The sequence below is a fragment of the Setaria italica genome, chromosome III, assembly GCF_000263155.2.
Source record: "Setaria italica strain Yugu1 chromosome III, Setaria_italica_v2.0, whole genome shotgun sequence".
Classification (NCBI taxonomy): Eukaryota; Viridiplantae; Streptophyta; class Magnoliopsida; order Poales; family Poaceae; genus Setaria; species Setaria italica.
Genome location: NC_028452.1, coordinates 20,493,263 through 20,511,865, shown reverse-complemented (window position 1 = coordinate 20,511,865; position 18,603 = coordinate 20,493,263). Strand labels below are relative to the sequence as shown.

Genomic DNA, 18,603 nt, shown 5'->3' with positions numbered 1-18,603 from the left:
GATTAGAAAGGATTATGATGTGCCTATACTTGATGACGACTTGCTTTGGGGGAAAATATACCAAGATATGGTTCATGAGACTGGAGTGGATCCTGAAGGATTTTATGCGAGGGAAACTATTATTAAGTATTGGAGGCAGAACAGAACCAAGTATCCACGACCTCTAACTGAAAATGAGAAGAGAGAAAATAGGAGAAAGTTGCAGGAGGAGAGAGAGTTGGAGAAACAAAGGTTGAGGGAGGAGAGAGATCGCTTAGATTTTGTGGTTGATCCGAATGCGAAATAACCTAAGGGTTCATGGGAAAAATATTTGCAGCAGGTTAGGGCAAGAAAGAGAAGGATTGAAATAGAAGAGTTACAAGAAAAAGCGGAAGAGGCACAAATAGAGACGATGAAGGCTCTTGTTGCCGATTTACCTGTTGGTAAGGTTAATATGGATAAGAAAGAAAAGGGAGTTGTTATTGCCGGGGATGATGATGATGATAAGTTACTATGTGAAAGTGAGTCAGACTAGATGAACGTGTTGATTTAGCTGGATCATGTTTCTCTTTAGTTGTCAAAACTATGTTTATTTATGAGACAACTATGTTTATGTTTATCGTGAGAACTACCATTATTTGTGAAAAAATATTTTCATTTGTGAGAGAACTATGTTTATTGTGATAATTATGATTATTTGTTGACAAAACATGTAATATGTTATTTGCATTGAGTGTGCGTGCGTGGTTGCGGTCAATGTTTGCATTTTGATAGTATGTTAGCTATTTCGTTCCATACAAGGGCTATTTCGCGGTAGATGAGGAGGTATTCACTCTTACATAGTCTCCTATAAACTCTAAACTCTCCTATAAACTTTTTGCCTAATAGCCCATGCACAACGAAAAAGAATACAATAGATTAGAAAACTCGCTATTCTCGGTTCCAGTCCGAGTGGCGGCATTCTCGAAAAAGAATACAATAGATTAGAAAATAGATTAAATTTGAAATTTCCAATTTTGTAATGGGTCAATTAGCCTCTGACCATCAAATCAAATGTGAGCGATCCGTCCTCCTCCCGTCAATTTTATTATATACTATTTTTTCCATTCATTACCTTTGAGGATCAATCGTGGTCACCTTAACATAGTGGAAGTTATCAGTTCGAGCCTGAGAGATTTTCTTTTATATATATTGAGATATAGAAGTTTATTTACGTTGAGGTTCAAAATCTTGATAAAATCAAGAAAAATAAGAAAATCATTCATATTCTCTCTTACCACTCGCATAAAATAGAGATATTTTATTATTATATAAATAAATACATATAACATATAATAAAATACCGTAAAATCGATTTTCGACGGAATCAAAAAAACAGCTTCCATTGAGTCTCTACACCTATCCTTTTCCTTTGGGTTCTCCCCCACATAGTCTGATTTTTCCTCCACGTCGATAAGGAGCTAAAAGATCGACCACACATATAAGTTTTCCATCTTCCATACGAAAACTTTCAATTCACATAATATCCTCTTCAGTCTTACTCAAAAGGTCCAGGAACCTCGCCCGTGAAGTAAATAATCACCCCTACAATCGAACCAATTGTACTTTTTTGGTCGGAACAAGAGAAAAAAAATTGTGACAGTTTGATACCACCAGAAAGAGAAAAAAAATTCTAAGGAATAAAAAAAAAGAACTCGTGGGTTTAATTGCAAAATGGTATCGAGAATTGATCAAATATGTAAGGAATCATGAATAATGGGAAAATTTGGATTCAATTGTCAACCGGTCCTATCGCTCCCAAATTCAGATCTGCAGCATATAGGTGCACCCTCCAACATTTGAATCCCTCACAGTGCGCCTGCAAGCCTCACATAGCTACCTGTACAGCCAGGCGAGAACCGCTAAGCCCCAACTGTACAGCCTGACCATGTTGAAGTGCTCCCTCAACCATGCGGAGCTCACACCAGAGGTCTTCTTGGAGTTGTCTCCGTCCTCTGGCTCTAGCGGCCTAATCCCAATATGCATTGCTACCATGTCACGCCAATTCTCGTTATGTATGATTCCCATCACTAGATGCCCCTCTAGTGGAAGACCGAGTATCATGGCGATGTCCTGCATCGTGATGGTCATCTCTTCAAACGGGAGGTGGAAGGTGTGAGTCTTCGGACGCTACCTGTCAACCATAGCGGTCAACAACGGTTCGTCTATTGGAGGGACATCCGCAACAATCTAAACCGCAATGTCCAGGAATCCTGCTCTCTATAGGTACTGCGCGTACCGCTCATCCCACCTAAATGATGAGTGCACTCTCGCCTTTAGTGGCTTCAAATCCTGCAAAACAACCAAATAATTGGATATAAGATTATTACTTACCAACAAGCAAATAGACATAGATGGAAAAAGTGATGCATTTGAGATGAAAACTAGAATCCAAACTACATAAGCTCATCAACTATACGAATAAAGGACTGCTAAAGTGCTAAGTAACACAAATATGATATAAATGGCATTTTCAGTATTAAAATTGTGCACATTGTACACAACAAACTGGAATGGTGTTTGTCATCACCATTTTCAAGTTCAAACTTAATGTCAGCTAAGAATTACACAAGCAAAGGGACAGTCTTAGCATCAATTTATAAGAATTTCATAACGATTAGTCATATTTTAAAAATGCAAGTGAAAACGCATGTTAAGCACTATTGCGATAAATTAGCAAGCATCAATAAGAACAGTTTATACAAAAATCTTGCAATTCTCATCCTAAGGTACACATTCATCAGCATAAGTTTTACATTGGGGCATATTGAAATGGTACAAACTAGTAATGTGCATGCTTACATTGCCAATATGTTTTCTAATTTTCTAACAACAGGAGGCTCTGGGGACAACTTATTTATCAACCAACTATTGGTTAATTGACCATCGTTTGACAAGTCCAAATATTGTTTAATCGACAAGAATCTATTATCTTTTGTCATAACTACAGAACTGATGTAGTACCTCGTGCAAGTTGGCGAGCTGGTAGGCGCGGTGCTGCAAGTCATACGTGGCCTCAAGAAGCAGGTACGCTGGGGCCGCCATACAAAAAAAACAACAAACAATATTCGTTAGTAAAAAGGTTCATTGTATAATAAGTATAGTAACAATGAAAATTTACTATCAATAAATGATATAATGATAACCATGCAAAATACGACCAACACGCCTACCCTCATGTTGGAAGAATGCGGTCTATTACTGTTTGCCCTAGATTTCGTGGCCTTAGAATTTCTATTGCAGCATATGCAATTCTTAATGATCTTGTGGCACTTCGAGCAACGATTTTCCGACTTGTCCACATCAAAATCATCAGTGCCATAATCTGTAGAAAGCCTCCCTTGCCACACGTCCATATCGCCTCTCAAACGCTTCTCCTGCCTCCTTCCTACTTTATTTCTCATCAAATTGGGGTTGGGCACGTACCCTACCTCTTCATATGCCGGCCATTGTGATGGATCAAGGTAAGGTTGAAAGCTAGATTCCCATATTCTGATGGTGTGCTCCCTAGAGTACAACGATGACATGTACAAGGGACTTTCATAGTTAAGACCTCTTGCCTTGCAAGCTGTGTAATGAAGTGTAAACATGGAAGGTCCAACAATTGAGGAACATTGCAGGTACACGAAACTTTGTTCAAATCCACTCTGTAGTGTCGGCCTACATGGCTCTCATCCCCAACGTTAGTAGTACTGCAACTTCTTATAGAATGCACCATCCTTTTTGGCCCGTACGGTTCTGCTAAGTGGTGCACGGATCTAAGCTCAGCCTGTGATAAAAATTTATCTGCAACCTTCCCAATCCTATGGCCTTCATCCAACATTGCACATACCTTTTGCCATCGATCCACAAAGTAGGCGTTGCATTTTTCGAATGAATATTCAATAATTCCACACGCAGGCCTACTTCGGATGCCTTTGAAAACAACGTTTAGTGATTCCGAGTAGTTCGTGGTCATAATCCCCCAACGCATTCCTCCCTCATCGAAAGCTTGCGCCCATTTATCCTTATCCTCCATTTCACCCTTCAACCATTCTTTTATGTCATTGTTCAAGTCCTTCACTAGATCTTCTAATTTCTCACTAAATTCTATCTCCGTATGTACCTAGCATAAAGTCTTCAATTTTCCAATCACGCGGTCGGTCTTCTGCCGACGCGACATGTTAGCAGCAAAGTGCCTCATGCACCACCTATGCACAAGCAGTGGAAAACCATCCATGTGGTCCTTCGCACAATTTAGGAGCCCATGGTGCCTATCCGATATCATACACACTTACCGTGAAGGTCCGAGTACATGTCGCCGAACAAGTTTCATAAACCATGACCAACTCTCATTGTTCTCACTCTTGGCCAAGGCAAAAGCAAGAGGCACAAGCTACTATTCTGGACCTACACCAACTGCTATCAATAGTGTACCCTTATACTTTCCAGTCAAGAATGTACCGTCCACAAGTATCACAAGACGGCAATGTTGAAATGCCTCACTACATTGAGGGAAGCACCAAAATACCCTTTGGAGCATGTGCTTCGAAACTCCATTGTCAGGATGCATCATGCCACATGAGTCAATAAACCATTAACCCCAGGATCGTAGTAGGCCATAGCTGTGAATACCCTAGGAACCATGCCATACGACTCCTTCCAGTCCCTCCAAAGCAGGGCAACGGCGTGTTGCTTCGCCCGCCAAATCTTTGAATACATGACACGGTATCCACTAAAGGTGAAGATGAACTCCACGAGGGATGGCACCGATGTCTCGCTGTCTTTACGGATAATGCCTAGGATACATCACCCAAGGTACTTTGCTGTGCACTGGACGTGCACTCGCTTCGGCTGTGACGAATGACAAGTATGCGGTTGCACAACATTTGAAATCCTCCATTGTCCGGTGCTTGATATTAGCCGAGATCATACACACCATTGGCATCCTTTCTTGCACATCACATTGTACCTTAAGTTCTTGTCGGAGTGAACTACGCTAAAAGGTCTATGTAACCTCACTGCGTAGTCAGTCAAGAAAAACTTCAGCTCCTCAAGATTTTTAAACTTCATTCCCTTCTTAATCAATGGACTCTCACTAAAGGGTATCCCTTCGGAATTAACCATACTAGATTCACATATGGCTTTGTGGACTATACCGATGTCCTTATCATTGGGAACGGATGGCAGTTCGGCATCACGTTCTTTCAACAACCGCAACTCATTCTGGGTGTAAGAAAAACATTCGTCCATACGACCAATACTTTCTACATCATGCACGGTTGCGGTGTCAAACTGCGGTCCATCCTCTTTATATTCTAACTCCTCGTCCTCATTTTCATGCCCACCACTCTGAGATAGTGACTCCTCCTCTGCCTCGACACCTACTACCCCATCTTTCTCGAATTCACTATCTTCGGAACCCATAGACACATCAGCATCATCTATATTTGCTTCATCCCTCTCAAAAGTATTATTGGGAAAATCATCATTGGCAATGGCCAAGTCAAAAGCAGATTCCGTTTTACCTAACACGTGTTGCAAAATTTCTGACTCCCGGGTACCATTACGATGCACTACCGCCACTTTCTCCCTCAAGACAACATTTGGGCCAGGCATACGAACAATTTCAACTATAACCTCCAAACATGCAACATTTGCTTCGTGAACTACATCCTTATAGTGCTTCCAATTTGAATCAGATGCCAAGTTCATGAGAACATAATGAGCTCTAGCTTTCCCACAATCAAAACGACCTCTCAAACTCATCTCATCCACTCTACATCCATACTTCCTCATTGCATGGTCAACTAAATCAGTAAAACTTGGAGGACTCTCGAAGAATTCAAGTGACTCATTTATATTCTCTAACTCCCCATTTTGTTTCACAATACCACCATCAAAAAATCGAACTAAACGATCCATCTACAAAATACAAACATTTCACCATGTCATGTACACTACACATTGCACATATTCAACATATCAACTGGACACATTCCACATATTGGACATATTGCAAACAAAAAAATACACATGTCATGTATACTACACAATTGGATGAATATATACCTAAATCGAAGCATTCAACAAGTTCTACACATCAATATCGCGGGCAGAGACTATTGCGTTTGAACTACGCATCATCTAACACATAACAACATTGCATTTCATTCAAAATGGAAATCATCAACCTAACCCTAAGTCACCTAAACATCCTCTGATCTACCAAATGCAACGGTAAAATATGGGAAAAAGTAGGGGGATACCTTCCACACGACGCAGGGATCAATTTCCTCAACTTTCTCCCACCGAAATTGTCGGATTTTGGGTGAATTTGGGGGTGGGACGGCGGCCGGCGGCAGCAACAAGCTCGGGCGGGCGCGGGTGTTCTGGAGGAAGAAGAAAGGAGGGAGGGAGAAGGAAGGAGCCGGCGCGCGTGTGTAGGAGGGATGCTGCCACGCCAGGCAGGCTGGCGCGTCGAGCACTTGCCCACGTCAGCGCCTACCTGACCCGGCGCCGTGCCGCGCCAGCGTGGCAGGGGTCCGCCGCGCTAGTGCATGTGGCGCGGCAGAGGCGTCCTGCCGTGCCTAGCGGTCTGGCGCGGCAGAGGCGTCCTGCCGTGCCTAGCGGTCTGGCGCGGGCAAAAGGTTACCCATCGCAAATAAACTTCCGCTGAGGTTATTTTTAAAATTATAATTAAAAAAGTTAAAAATAAAAAAATTCCCGCCGACCATGAGCAGCGTCAAGACTTACTTTGAGCTGTATTTTTTTTACTTTTCTGAAAAATTATTGTTGAATTTTTTAAAAAAAGTCAACACTAATTAGAAAATGTATTTAGTTTTCTAAGCTCAGAAAGCTAAAAAAAATATAAAATTGAGCTTTCCAACTTTTTATATAAACTTAGATTTTCTAAGTTTTGAGCGGAAAGCTGCATTAGAAATTTGCTATGTGTTTAAACTTATAGCTTCTCACGTTGCGAAGCTATTAGGAAGTGCAAACAGAACTACATTAGAAATTTGCTGTTTATTTAAACTTATAGCTTCTCACTAGTTCAAACAGAACCTTAGTATCTCGCTGGATGAACCGAGTCTAACAAACCTAGCAAGATAACTAAACTGACTCTTATTTTTTAAACTTTTGCTCATTGTTTTGAGCGACCGCGAACAGACGAAAAATAAAAGGAATTTCGAAAAAGAATGAATGAAAGAAAAACCACTCAGCTTCCTGTGTGTTTCTGGTGCCCACGCGGCTACCCCGTGGTGTTGGGCCAAACTGGGCCGCATGAATCGGAGACAAAGCAAGCAGTCCGGAGCAAGCGTGTAGCAGAATCGCTGGATCCTGCGATCGAACGGCGGATTGGGGGCGGACGAAGCCGGCGGGGTCGGGGTCAGAGGATCCGGTTCCCGCCCTTCCTCCCGCCCACACCGCCGTGCGTCGCCGCTTCTCCGCAGTCAGCTCAGCGCCGCCCCTACACGCAACCGCGCCGCCGCCCCACCGCACCGCCTCGCTAACGAAAGCGGCGCCCCAGCGAACCCTAGAGCTACGGTTCCGCCGCCCGTGTCCGCCGGCCGTCGTCCTCACCGTCGCCTACGACCCTCTCACTGCTTCCCCTTTCCAATCCCGTGCAGTGGTGAGCACGTGCCTCGGATTCACTCGATTTCTTGCGGATTTGTTCAGATCCGAGTCGTATTTGGTGAAATTTGTTTCCGCTCCATGCCATTTTCAAGTTGGACGCGAATGTGCTTCTGTTTCATCAATTTCGTACCATTTCCATGCCTAGTGCTCATTTCAGTTTGAATTCATGCATGATTCCTTCAAATTTGAGCAACACTTATGCCGTCAGTTTCAATTTAGTGGAAATTCAATTCACATTCATGGAGTTCAAGTTGAACCCAGTCCCATATCGACCTTTTGCTTTGCTTTAGGACGTATTCTTGTCTCTAGTTATATTTCTCGTTTTGTTTTGGGTTTTCTAGATTCATACTCCCTCCGTCCCAAATTGTAAGTCATTCTGGAGAGTCAAAGCATCTCAAGTTTAACCAAAATTATAGAGAAAAATATGAAGATTTATGACATCAAATAGATATACTATGAAAATATAATTGATAAAGAATCTAATGATACTTAGTTGACATCATAAATGTTATTATATTATCATATAAATTTGGTCAAACTTGAGATACTTTGACTCTCCAAGATTCTTAGAATGACTTACAATTTGGAACGGAGGGAGTACCTTTTACTATACACCTAGACATAATATATATCTAGGTGCATAGCAAAATATATAAATTAAAAAATCAAATTTGGGACGGGTGGAGTACGTAGCTCTCACCCAGCATTTGTCGCAGATGGGTCGTGAGTCTAAGTCAGGGATAGGGCAAAGAGCAGGCCGTTCAGCAGCCCAAGAAGAAGAGGAACTGGTATTTTGGACAGAAAGAGTTTGTTTCAAAAAAAAAAAGAGCAGAAAGAGTAGGACAGTATTTTGGCTGTTCCCGACACTCAGGGTTCGAGTGGCAGGGGGGATACTGGTCGATGAAGCACTAGTCAACAAGGCAGCTTAGGCAGCAGGACAGGCAGCAGGGCAGAATCCCAGTTCAGCAGCTCCGTGGAAGTTTGTAGGCATGGCAGAGGCTTCAGATATGCTCGACATGCCAGTGCGACCCCCGCGGCCCATCGCGGTTGGCGAGGATGAGAACACTTGCCGTGGTGTCTTCATGGAGTTCATGAGCAAGTATGTCATCATTTCTTTGTGGTCTGAATCCTTTTCTTTTTGGGACTGAAATTTCCATTAACCTGCACTGTATTGGCTCTTCAATATGTCACACAGAGTGGCTCTTCAGTTTATATGATTCAGTTTTATGCATTTACTCTGTAACATTGCGATGGGTATTTTGTACTGTAACAGAGCACTGAATTATCTATTGCAGGGTATTTTCGAAGCCCACAGATTCCTAACGGATCAGATGTCATGAGTCAGATAGTTAAATCTAACAGCTCTGGCAGAATGAGGTCGTATCTGGAAGCTGGCTGCAGGCTTCACTGCCAAAATATCTCAAACATAAATCAGTGCGAGTTTGAAAAATATTTTCTTATTCCTGCATGCTAATGGTTGATATGACTTCTTTATCGTACTGTGCATTTGTTTTTCGAACTGAGGCATTACTGAATATGCAAGATTCGGACAGTAAGATAATCATTCATTTTTAATGATACCTTCATACCCTTTAATCAGTTTGGCATTGATTTTTTTTTCCTTGTACCAGTACACTCGTGTGAAGATGGACTTAAGGATCACATAAACAAAGGTACTTGATCACTCTTCATACCTTATATGAGTTTTGTTAATCTTTAATCTATTCAGTATTCACAAGCAAGTAATAGTAAAGCATGACCTCACTGCAATCTTGTAAACTCTACAAACTGCCATTAATTGCCATCATCGATTAACTGGAGCTTTGGGTTTATATATTTCCTTCTTATCATGTTTGTGAAACTCTTGGCTCTAACTGACCTGCTGTTCTTTTTATTTTCTGCTAGTTAAGACTTTGCTTGAAGAGCTTGAATGTCTAGTCGAGGATGTCTATGCCATCACCCTAACCGCCAATATAAGTGCTCTGAAAGTTTCAGACAGTCATACCATTGACAGCAAGCTGACTATTGATTCGTGCATCATTGGGGTAGAAGTTTCTGTTCAAACATTTCCTTTTACTAATCATTTACATAGTGTTCTTTTCAACAGAGAATATCTTGCTGTTTACAATGATGAAGTAAGGTGGAAACCGGGTAACATGTTACATCTACTGCAGGAGGATAAAAGTGCAGATCAATTGGACAGTGATGTATTTCTTGTTACTGTGATGATCATTGTTCACAACATGTTGGAGCTTGACTATGCGATGCAGGTAAATTGTGTCGGTGTGTCAGAATGTTCACTTACTCTTCCACTTTACATTTTGCGGGCCATGGCATCCCAATTCTGTTTCTTTCACCCTCTTGATCAGTGAAGACTACATTTCTCTACAGGAAAATATTGTTGGTGCATTATCCCTAAAAACGCTGCCATCAGAGCTTGAAGGATACTGCCTCATGTGGGATTTGCGCCCATACATTGACGATGATGTGATGCATCTTGCCTGGGAAATGTGTCCATAAGACTTTGGCATTCACAGTTATAGCATGGGGAAGGCGATGGAAGAAGCCGAAGGCTATATTTGCAAAGACTGGACGTGGTCGTTTGAGCAATTGAGCATTGAATCTTGGAGTTGTTTCCGAACTGCTGAGATGGATGGCCTCCATATCATTTTTCCCCCATCGAAGATAGAGGAATTTTTTATGTGTTGGCAGAAGATTGATTTGACGGGATTGTAGATGGATGGTGTTTCGAAAAAAAAGGATTGTAAATGGATAGCAACGTGTGCTCATGATTGTGGTGTGGAGCACCCATAATTTGTCGAACTTAGTTTCTGACTTTTTGTTCTTACGCATTGGATTGCTCTTCTCTTTGAAGTTAAAACTTCCACTTAAAATCAAAATCTTTCTTTGGTATCTTAGGAAGGGAGTCATACTAACTAAAGATAATCTTGTGAAAAGAAAGTGGATTGGATGTGCTAAATGTTGCTTCTGTAGCTCAGAAGAAACCATTTAACATTTATTTTTTTAATACCATGCGGCAAGGTTCTTTTGGAATATGGTTTCCATCTCCTTTGGTATTCAGCCGCCGCATTCCACAGCTAATTTATTTGGTTCTGGGCTTAGAAGTTTTCATCTAAGTTAAGAAATCGATTTTTAATTGGTGCATCGGCGCTTGTTGGGCTATTTGTTTGAGTAGGAATGTAGTTTTCAAAAGAAAAAAACCTAACTCGTATTTGCAGATCATCTTCAAGGGGACTAACTAGATTAGGTGTTGGTCGCTGCTATCTAAAGAGGAAGAGAGAACTTGTGCATTGTCTGTGGTGTCTGTAGTCTCGGTACTGCATTTTGTAATCATCAGCTGTGCGCTTTCAGAACTTGATTGTTGAGGCTGGAACCTATTTCCTAAATCTAAAAAACATTGGATTGCTCTGATTGTACAAGCCCAGTGCCATGATAGCTTAGCAATGATATTCGATCGTTCCCAGAATACTAAACCCACTGCAGCATTCTGGGAGAAATTAATGAATACTACGGGTACTGGATGGAGCCAGCCATCCGGCTTCCAGTTTTGACAGGCAACCTTTCCCTTGAAACTACCCAGCTCTGCATAACACATCATAGCATAATTCTACCACCGAAAATCCGGCTAGCTAAGCTTACATAACCCAGACTACATGGATGAGACGACAATACAAAAAACACAGGTAAATAGCTAAGCTTCCTCAGTTGCCATTTCGTTTTTCTTGCCACGGTCAGCCCCTTCCATCATCTCTCGCTCGAACTCCGGCTCATCGAGCGAGAGGGTGGCAAACTCGAGGACACCAGCCACGACGTTGGACTCGAAGCAATCACCCTCCACATCCCACAGCTTTGACTCTGGATCCGTGTAGTAGGCTAGTAGCGGTCCGTGGTTCGTGAAAAGAGACGCAGGTTAGTGTGAATGAACACCAGATCATCAGCGCATTCAGGGCGCCGTTTCTTTGCCATGATCTTATGGATCAGGCTGTAAGCGGCCAGTTCCTCTCGTAGCAGGAAGACGAGGCGGGTTGGTGAAGAAGCTTGAGAGTTAAGCTCTGCTGCGTGCGTCCGGTTAGGCCCGTGTTGTAAAAATTTTATTTCGCTCTTCTTAATACAAAGATACGCAACTCTCATACGTATTCTAGAAAAAAAAAAGCGCTAAGCTCTGCAGCCTCGGTGCTGCAGCTCCATGGGTCACCCACCATGTCTTTGGGTCAAGTATGTCCCTGTCGACCGCGGAGTCCAAGCTGAAATGTTCGTTTCCCAAATGAACAAACCCTGCATACTCTTCCTTAATTATCTTCAGGTCGTCTGCTTCAGGAAACAGTTTCTTCAGGCTACTATTTCTCATTTCAGAAATCCCAGCATCATAATGTGGGGGTAGATAATTAGCATCTTCGTCAATCCAGCTGTTGCTGTAATATCTACAAAAGAGAACAAAAGGTAGCATCGATCATGACTTGAAAAAGGAAAACAAGAAAGTCGCTTGCTACTAACTAGGAATCTAGGATTCACCTTGGATTTAGTGTGTGCGCTAGACAATCAAGTGGTGTTTTGCTCTTGCTCCACCAATCCACTAAAATGCCATGCACAATAGAGTAAAATGCTGACTCCTCAGATGCCTTCCCTTCATACTCATAATTACAATCTTTACCTTCTCAATCATATTAGTCCACATTCCATAGATCAAATGGAGGCAAGCCTTTTCAGTGTCTACTGCGCGTATCATTGAATATATGGGCTCAGTGAAAGCAAGAATGTAGTCAACTTGATCCCACCACAAGTCATCCAGAATTTTCTTCTTCACAATTTTTGCTTGTCCCATATTTTCCTTTCTGTAAGCAGACCACTGGTCACAGATGACCAACCTTTGAAGGGATTGCTTGATCAACCGAAAGCTCTTTAACATGACAATATCAGAAGCAAATCTTGTGCCTGCAATGGTAAGCATCTTCAACTTACTGAACTCATCAAACATTGACAACGACATGGAGTGATCCACTATGAAACTCTTGATAATAGTTGCAGCCTCTACAACATCTGAAATCCATTGACAATCTTTGACGGTCACATTTTCACTACTCATAGCAGCACAAATACTCTTCAACACAAGACTTAGTATGAGCAACGCTTGGCATCCACTGGATGTGGTTGTACTTTTCTTCAATCAGCACCCCGGCATCTCTACAAACAGGATCATTATCTGTGATCACCTGGACAACATTTTCTGGACCAACATCTTTAATCGCAGCAATGAGCTTTGCTGCAATATATTTTGCTTTTCTCTTCACCTTATCTTCATTGTAAATTGCTCCCAAAAAAACTGGTCCACTTTCAGAAACATCTAGAATGTTGATAACTGGTCGTCTTTCAGCATCTGACCACCCATCACAAACTATTGTCACACTTGCCTTCCTCCACGTGCTTTTAATGGTCTCTAGCACACCTTCGATACGAGCCCTTTCTTATTTCAAAAGAGTTGTCTTCAGCTTCTCAGGTCCAGGAGGAGGATAACCAGGAATGTGGACCATTGTGGCAACAGATAAAGAACCATGATAATATGGGTTCTTTGCAAGATTGAATGACAAGCCTGCAAGTACAAACTAAACACTAAATGGCAAGCCATGCAAGATGAAGGGATAGTTTCCAAGTTTAAGATGTTGACCTGAATAATAGACGATCATTGCAACTTGAGAAGCCCAGTGATCTTGGCTTTCCATAGAAGCATTTTTGACATCAGTGCAACCAGGAATGTCTTTCTTCCTGGCTAGAGAAAATGAGATATCATAATATGGGTTTGTTGCAACATCAAGCGCCAAGCCTGCCAATGTAAACAAACATTAAAGAAAAGCCATAAAATATAAATAAAAAAATAACTTTTAAATATTAACCTGCAGAATAGAACAGTCTTGCAATTTCAGCATCCAAAAGATCACGAAACATCGCACGAATATCCTCATGAAAATCTGTGCTCTTCTTTCGTCTCTTTGGCTGAACTATAGCTTTGCCTGTGACTGACCTGCCACTAGAATCGCTGCTAGTAGCAGAATGTGTTAAGGGCATATCCATAGGCATGGTTCTTGCATTTGAATCTTCTGCAGCGACATACTCATTCTCAAGTTGTGTATGGATAGTATCTGTCAACCCTGTGCAATCTTCAACACCATGCCGAGACCATTCAAGCAGGTGTGCCTCCACCGCTGAATAGTTTCCATGAAAGACACGATTGCAGTAGTCACATAGGAACCTCACATTATCTTCATCAAGTGAACCAGACCCCTCCAAAACGTCAACATGTCTCCATAGGGGCTCAGCATTGTCTCCAAAATCATTATCCCCACTTGCCATCTCCAGGCTTCAGAAATGACAATAGTTGCAGTAGTTACTAGTAGTAGTGAAAAGATTATACTTCATGGTTCATGCAAAGACATCATAACTAAATGAGTAAATTTCAAAAATCTACAAGTTCTTTGAATCTATGATGCAACAGTTTTCTTAACAAAATAAAAATTCACATAAAGCATATATTTTCATAGCAAAGTTTCTCTCCATTATCGGGATTCGAAACAAGGCCCTAAATCCCTAATCTCCCACTTGGGAAATCAGAAGTTGTTGAACCATTTCTTGTTGATACTTCCTAGGGCCGCAACAGAGGACTAAATCGGTCCAATAAATTTCTGAACGCCCCCGTGGGGCCTGACGCGACGCCTCAAGAGCCAAGCTAGCGATTTGCGCGGTGAAAGCTCGGTAACGAAATGAGAGGGAAAAGGAGGAGGCGGAATCGATACCTGGCGTCGGCGACGGCGGTGATGTCTTCCCGGCGGACGACGCGAAACCCTCGTCGTGGTCTTCGCGGGACGGCGGCGTCACGGCGGGAAACTCGCCCTCCCCTTTTTCCCCAGGAGGCAGAACCCGCGCAAAACCTCACTTGGCTCTGGAGTAGCCGAGTAGGGCCTAGGGGCCAGGGGAAGTGCGGTCGCCTCTTCGACTGCCCCGCCCAAACTTCCCCGGCCCCACATGTCGGAATTTTTCCTTGCTATCGCTCCAACTCAAGGGTCATAGGAATACTAATTAAAAAAAACTTTAATTAGTATTGTTTGTTGTAAAATATTTGCGAAATCAGTTCAAAACAAAATACAAAGATAATTGCATAGGTGCTTCTTTGTTACATAGGTGCACGAATTTTTTTTAAAATGAAGTGCATGAATGTAAAATCTTTAACGCAAATGACAAAGTTAGTTATATAATTTTCAAATATCCTGACTATAAATAAATAAAATGTAAATTGTGGTAAAAATTATTAGTTGACAAGGAGTCAGTAAGAAAGCATACACATTGTTTAGGAGTTCTAGTTCTACTTCTACTTTCACCGGATGTTCTATTTTTTCTTTTGAACTTAGTTGTGAGCTCTGAATACTCCCTTAGTTTCAAAATATAAGTCATTTTAATTTGTTCTAAGTCAATCTTTTAACACGTTGTAGGCGTTAGCTTTTTTTTTGACTTAGGACAAAATTACAATAAACGGATAAGTACATCATAATTAATAGAGCTTCAACGCAATGTATCACCCGTGCGTGTATACACGATAGCGCACAAAGGAAAGTTGATCAACATCACAAGCATTCCATCGAACTAACTGGTCAGGTGAATTCTGCACCACTGATGCAATACAGCAGCATTACCCAACACAAAACCGCCAAGTTTTTCCAGTCCTCTACGGCAGCCAATCTTTCCATACAAAATACCTAGCTCTGCATATGCATGGCATACTACCAAAGGCAACCAACACAATAACCAATAGCAAACCCGACTACAGGAAGGAAGAGACAACACCAGCCAAGCAGGAACAGAGTTAAATGGCCACTTTCTCCATCGCCATTTGGTTTTCTCCACCATCACGATAGTCGTCTTCAAGCATCATGAGCTCAAACTCTGGCTCATCAATTGAGAAGTTGGCGCTCTGAAGCACACAACCAAGGAAGTCATCACCACCCACGCCCCACAGCCTTGACTCTGGATCAGTAAGGTAATACTCTAAGGTCCTCGATAGGAGCCGCAGATTTGTGTGCACGGACACCAGATCTTCAGCACATTTTGAACGTCGTTTACTCTTCATGATCTCCGCTATGTAATCGTAAGTGCTCCAGTTCCTCTCGTAGCAGGAAGACGAAGCAGGCTGGGAGAGAAGCTTGAGAGCCAAGCTCTGCAACTGGACGCTGAAGCTCCATGGGTCACCCACCATGTCTTTGGGTCAAGTTCGTCCCTGTCGACCATGGAAGCCAAGCTGAAATATTTTGTCCCCAGAAGAGCAAACTCTGCATATTGTTGTTTGATTGTCCTAGTCATCTGTTGTAGGAAACAATCGCCTCAAGCAGCTGTTTCTTGTATCAGACATCTCAGCATCGTGATGTGGGGGCACACGATTAGCAACTTCATCAATCCAATTGACACTGTAATATCTGCAAAAGAGAGCAAAAGATTAAACCATTGAAGTCATGGCTTGAAAAAAAAAACTAGAAAGCCACTTTAGTAACTAATAGCTAAGATTCACCTCGGATTTAGTATGTGTGCTAGACAATGAAGTGGAGTTTTGCTCTTGCTCCACCAATCTACTAAAATGTCATGCACACCAGAGTAAAATGCTGATTCCTCTTCAGGTGCCTTCCCTTCATGCTTATAAATGGCAGCCTTTACCTTCTCAATCATATCAGTCCACATTTCACAGATCAAATGAAAACACGACTTTTCAGTGTCAACCATGCGTAGCATTGAATATATAGGCTCAGTGAAAGCAAGAATGTACTCAATTTGATACCACCACAAGTCATCAATAATTTTTCTCTTCACAATACGTGCTTGTTCTATGTTACCCTTCCTGTAAGCAGGCCACTGATCACTGATGACCATCCTCAGCAGAGATTGTTTGATCAACCGGAATCTCTTTAGCATCACAATATCAGAAGCAAAACGTGTGTCAGCAATAACAAGAATCTTCAACTTACTAAACTCTTCAAAAATTGATAACTTCATGTGTGATTGATTATGAAATTCTTGACGAAGGTTGCATCATCTACAACTTTCGAAATCCAATGGCAATCTCTGAGGTCGACGTCTTCGCTACTCTTACCAGCACAAATATTTTTCAAGGCAAGACTTAAAGTATGAGCTATGCTTGGCGTCCACTGAATGTGACTGTACTTTTCTTGAATCAGAGCACCAGCAGATCTGCAAACAGGATCATTATCTGTGATAACTTGGACAACATTTTCTGGCTCAACATTTTCAATTGCAGAAATAAGCTTATTTGTGATATACTCCTTAGTCTTAACCCCATCTTCATTGTTAATTGCTTCCAAAAAGACTGGTCTGCTTTCAGTGACAGCTAAAATGTTTATAACTGGTCGCCTTTCAACATCTGACCACCCATCAGCATTGTAATCATCACACCTGCCTTCCCCCATGTACTTTTGATGGTCTCTAGCATGCCTTCAATATGAGTCTTTTCTTGTTGTAAAAGAGATGTCTTCAGCTGCTTGGGCCCAGGAGGTACATAACCAGGAATGTGGACCATGGAGGCAATAGAGAATGAACTACGCATATATGGGTTCCTTGCAACATTGAATGGTAAGCATGCAGGTGCAAACTACACACTAAATGACAGGCCATATAAGATAAAAAGAAAAGTTTTCATGTTAAGATGTCAACCTGAAGAATAGAACATCCTTGCAATTTGGGAAGACAAGTGATTTCGATCCTTTTCTACATCTGTGCAATAAGGAATGTCGTTCTTCCTGGTGGCCAAAGCGTACGAACTCAGATAATATGGGTTCCTTGCGACATTGAATGATAGGCCTGCAAATGTAAATGACTGCTAAAGGACAAGCCATGCAACATAAACAGAGGGATTTGAAGTTTAAGATTAACCTGAAGAATAGAACATTCTTGCAATTATGGCATCCAAATGATCTCGAATTTCCACGAGGTAATCCTCATCTAAATCATCCGTGCTCCTCTTCCTTTTCTTTGACTGAATCATTTTCCCCATTATCCATCTCAGAAGCTTAGTTCCTGAGAGGTAATTCACAATCATTTAGCAAAAAGACTACAATTGATGCAGGTACATCATAAAAAAATCATGAAGTAATCAAACAAGCCCTGAAGATACCTCCTTTCGTTGCTTAGTTGTTTTTTTAGAATAATTCAAAGGTTGGCTAAACCAATCTATGATGCGCAATCTTGCTTCTCTATCTTTTTTTCGACAAATTTCTATATCTATTTACTTCTAAAATAAGGGTTCACATAAAACCACGATTTTTTGTTTGCTTAGTTCATATGAACAACGGAGAGGAATGGGCCTTCAGGAAACCAAAGAAAATGATTGAAATGTGAACCGTCTACCTATCATCGGACCTTAAAATGAACCCTAAATCCCTAATCTCAATCAGGAGAAAACACTTGACCCAAATCCCTGCTGGTAAGGCTGCAAAGGGAGGTAAGGCGTACCCAAGAAAGCTCTGAAACCCAGCGCGGACTCACGCGACGCCTCAAGAGTACACGAGCGATTCGGAATGGGAAGGTACCTTAACGGGGAGCGAGAGAGGCCTGACGGTGGCGGCGGGTGACACAAAACCCTCGTCGCAAGGGCGCGGGAACCTCGCCCCTTCTTCACGCAAGTCCCGCGCAAATGTCACTTGGCAAGGGAACTCCTCCGCGGTTCTCCCCCCAGGGCTGGGCCGGGCGGCTGCCAGGCGCGGACTATAGGCTAGGCAGGCAAGGCCCGGGCCGGTCCTTTCTCAGCTCTACCACCTTTTTTTAAAAAAAAATCTTTGGCTCCACGGCCAGAGTTTATTATTTTTTTGGCCTCGTGCTAAATTATTGATATGGCATCACTAGTCCCGCAACAAAAGGCAAAATGATTCACGTTAAGATAGTGTTTGGTTCGTGCTAAAA

General features: G+C 42.0%; 2 protein-coding genes and 2 pseudogenes across 3 annotated transcripts; 1 reads left to right on the top strand and 3 right to left on the bottom strand.

The window, feature by feature from the left end:
• Window positions 1-7,351: 7,351 nt before the first annotated feature.
• Window positions 7,352-10,470, top strand: LOC101772671. Of its 2 annotated transcripts, XM_022825022.1 has the most exons (7): window positions 7,352-7,630; window positions 8,352-8,734; window positions 8,931-9,187; window positions 9,267-9,308; window positions 9,541-9,680; window positions 9,810-9,905; window positions 10,027-10,470. In XM_022825022.1, exons 3-7 carry the CDS (start codon window positions 9,103-9,105, stop codon window positions 10,153-10,155), a joined length of 492 nt encoding a protein of 163 aa, XP_022680757.1. In that variant the 5' UTR covers window positions 7,352-7,630; window positions 8,352-8,734; window positions 8,931-9,102; the 3' UTR covers window positions 10,156-10,470. The 2 variants fall into 2 exon arrangements, with proteins under 2 accessions (XP_022680757.1, XP_022680756.1); XM_022825021.1 differs by having other exon boundaries at window positions 9,541-9,905.
• Window positions 10,471-11,688: 1,218 nt separating this feature from the next.
• LOC101772267 lies at window positions 11,689-13,115 on the bottom strand (annotated as a pseudogene).
• Window positions 13,082-14,564, bottom strand: LOC111256813. Its single transcript, XM_022825484.1, has 4 exons — window positions 14,442-14,564; window positions 13,545-14,008; window positions 13,319-13,474; window positions 13,082-13,243 (listed from the first exon to the last, which is right to left on the bottom strand). The coding sequence occupies exons 2-4, from the start codon at window positions 13,999-14,001 to the stop codon at window positions 13,119-13,121; spliced, it is 738 nt and encodes a 245-aa protein (XP_022681219.1). The 5' UTR covers window positions 14,002-14,008; window positions 14,442-14,564; the 3' UTR covers window positions 13,082-13,118.
• A 1,394-nt stretch (window positions 14,565-15,958) lies between these two features.
• Window positions 15,959-18,370, bottom strand: LOC101771462 (annotated as a pseudogene).
• Between the last annotated feature and the right edge of the window lie 233 nt (window positions 18,371-18,603).

Coding starts and splice junctions, on each gene's coding strand:
- LOC111256813 (XM_022825484.1), bottom strand. CDS start 14,001: ATGGCAAGTGGGGATAATGATTTTGGAGACAATGCTGAGCCCCTATGG. Junction 13,475..13,544: donor AAGACTGTTCTATTCTGCAG/GTTAATATTTAA, acceptor TTACATTGGCAG/GCTTGGCGCTTGATGTTGCA. Junction 13,244..13,318: donor AATGATCGTCTATTATTCAG/GTCAACATCTTA, acceptor TTGTACTTGCAG/GCTTGTCATTCAATCTTGCA.
- LOC101772671 (XM_022825021.1), top strand. CDS start 9,103: ATGCTAATGGTTGATATGACTTCTTTATCGTACTGTGCATTTGTTTTT. Junction 9,309..9,540: donor TAAGGATCACATAAACAAAG/GTACTTGATCAC, acceptor ATTTTCTGCTAG/TTAAGACTTTGCTTGAAGAG. Junction 9,906..10,026: donor AGCTTGACTATGCGATGCAG/GTAAATTGTGTC, acceptor ATTTCTCTACAG/GAAAATATTGTTGGTGCATT.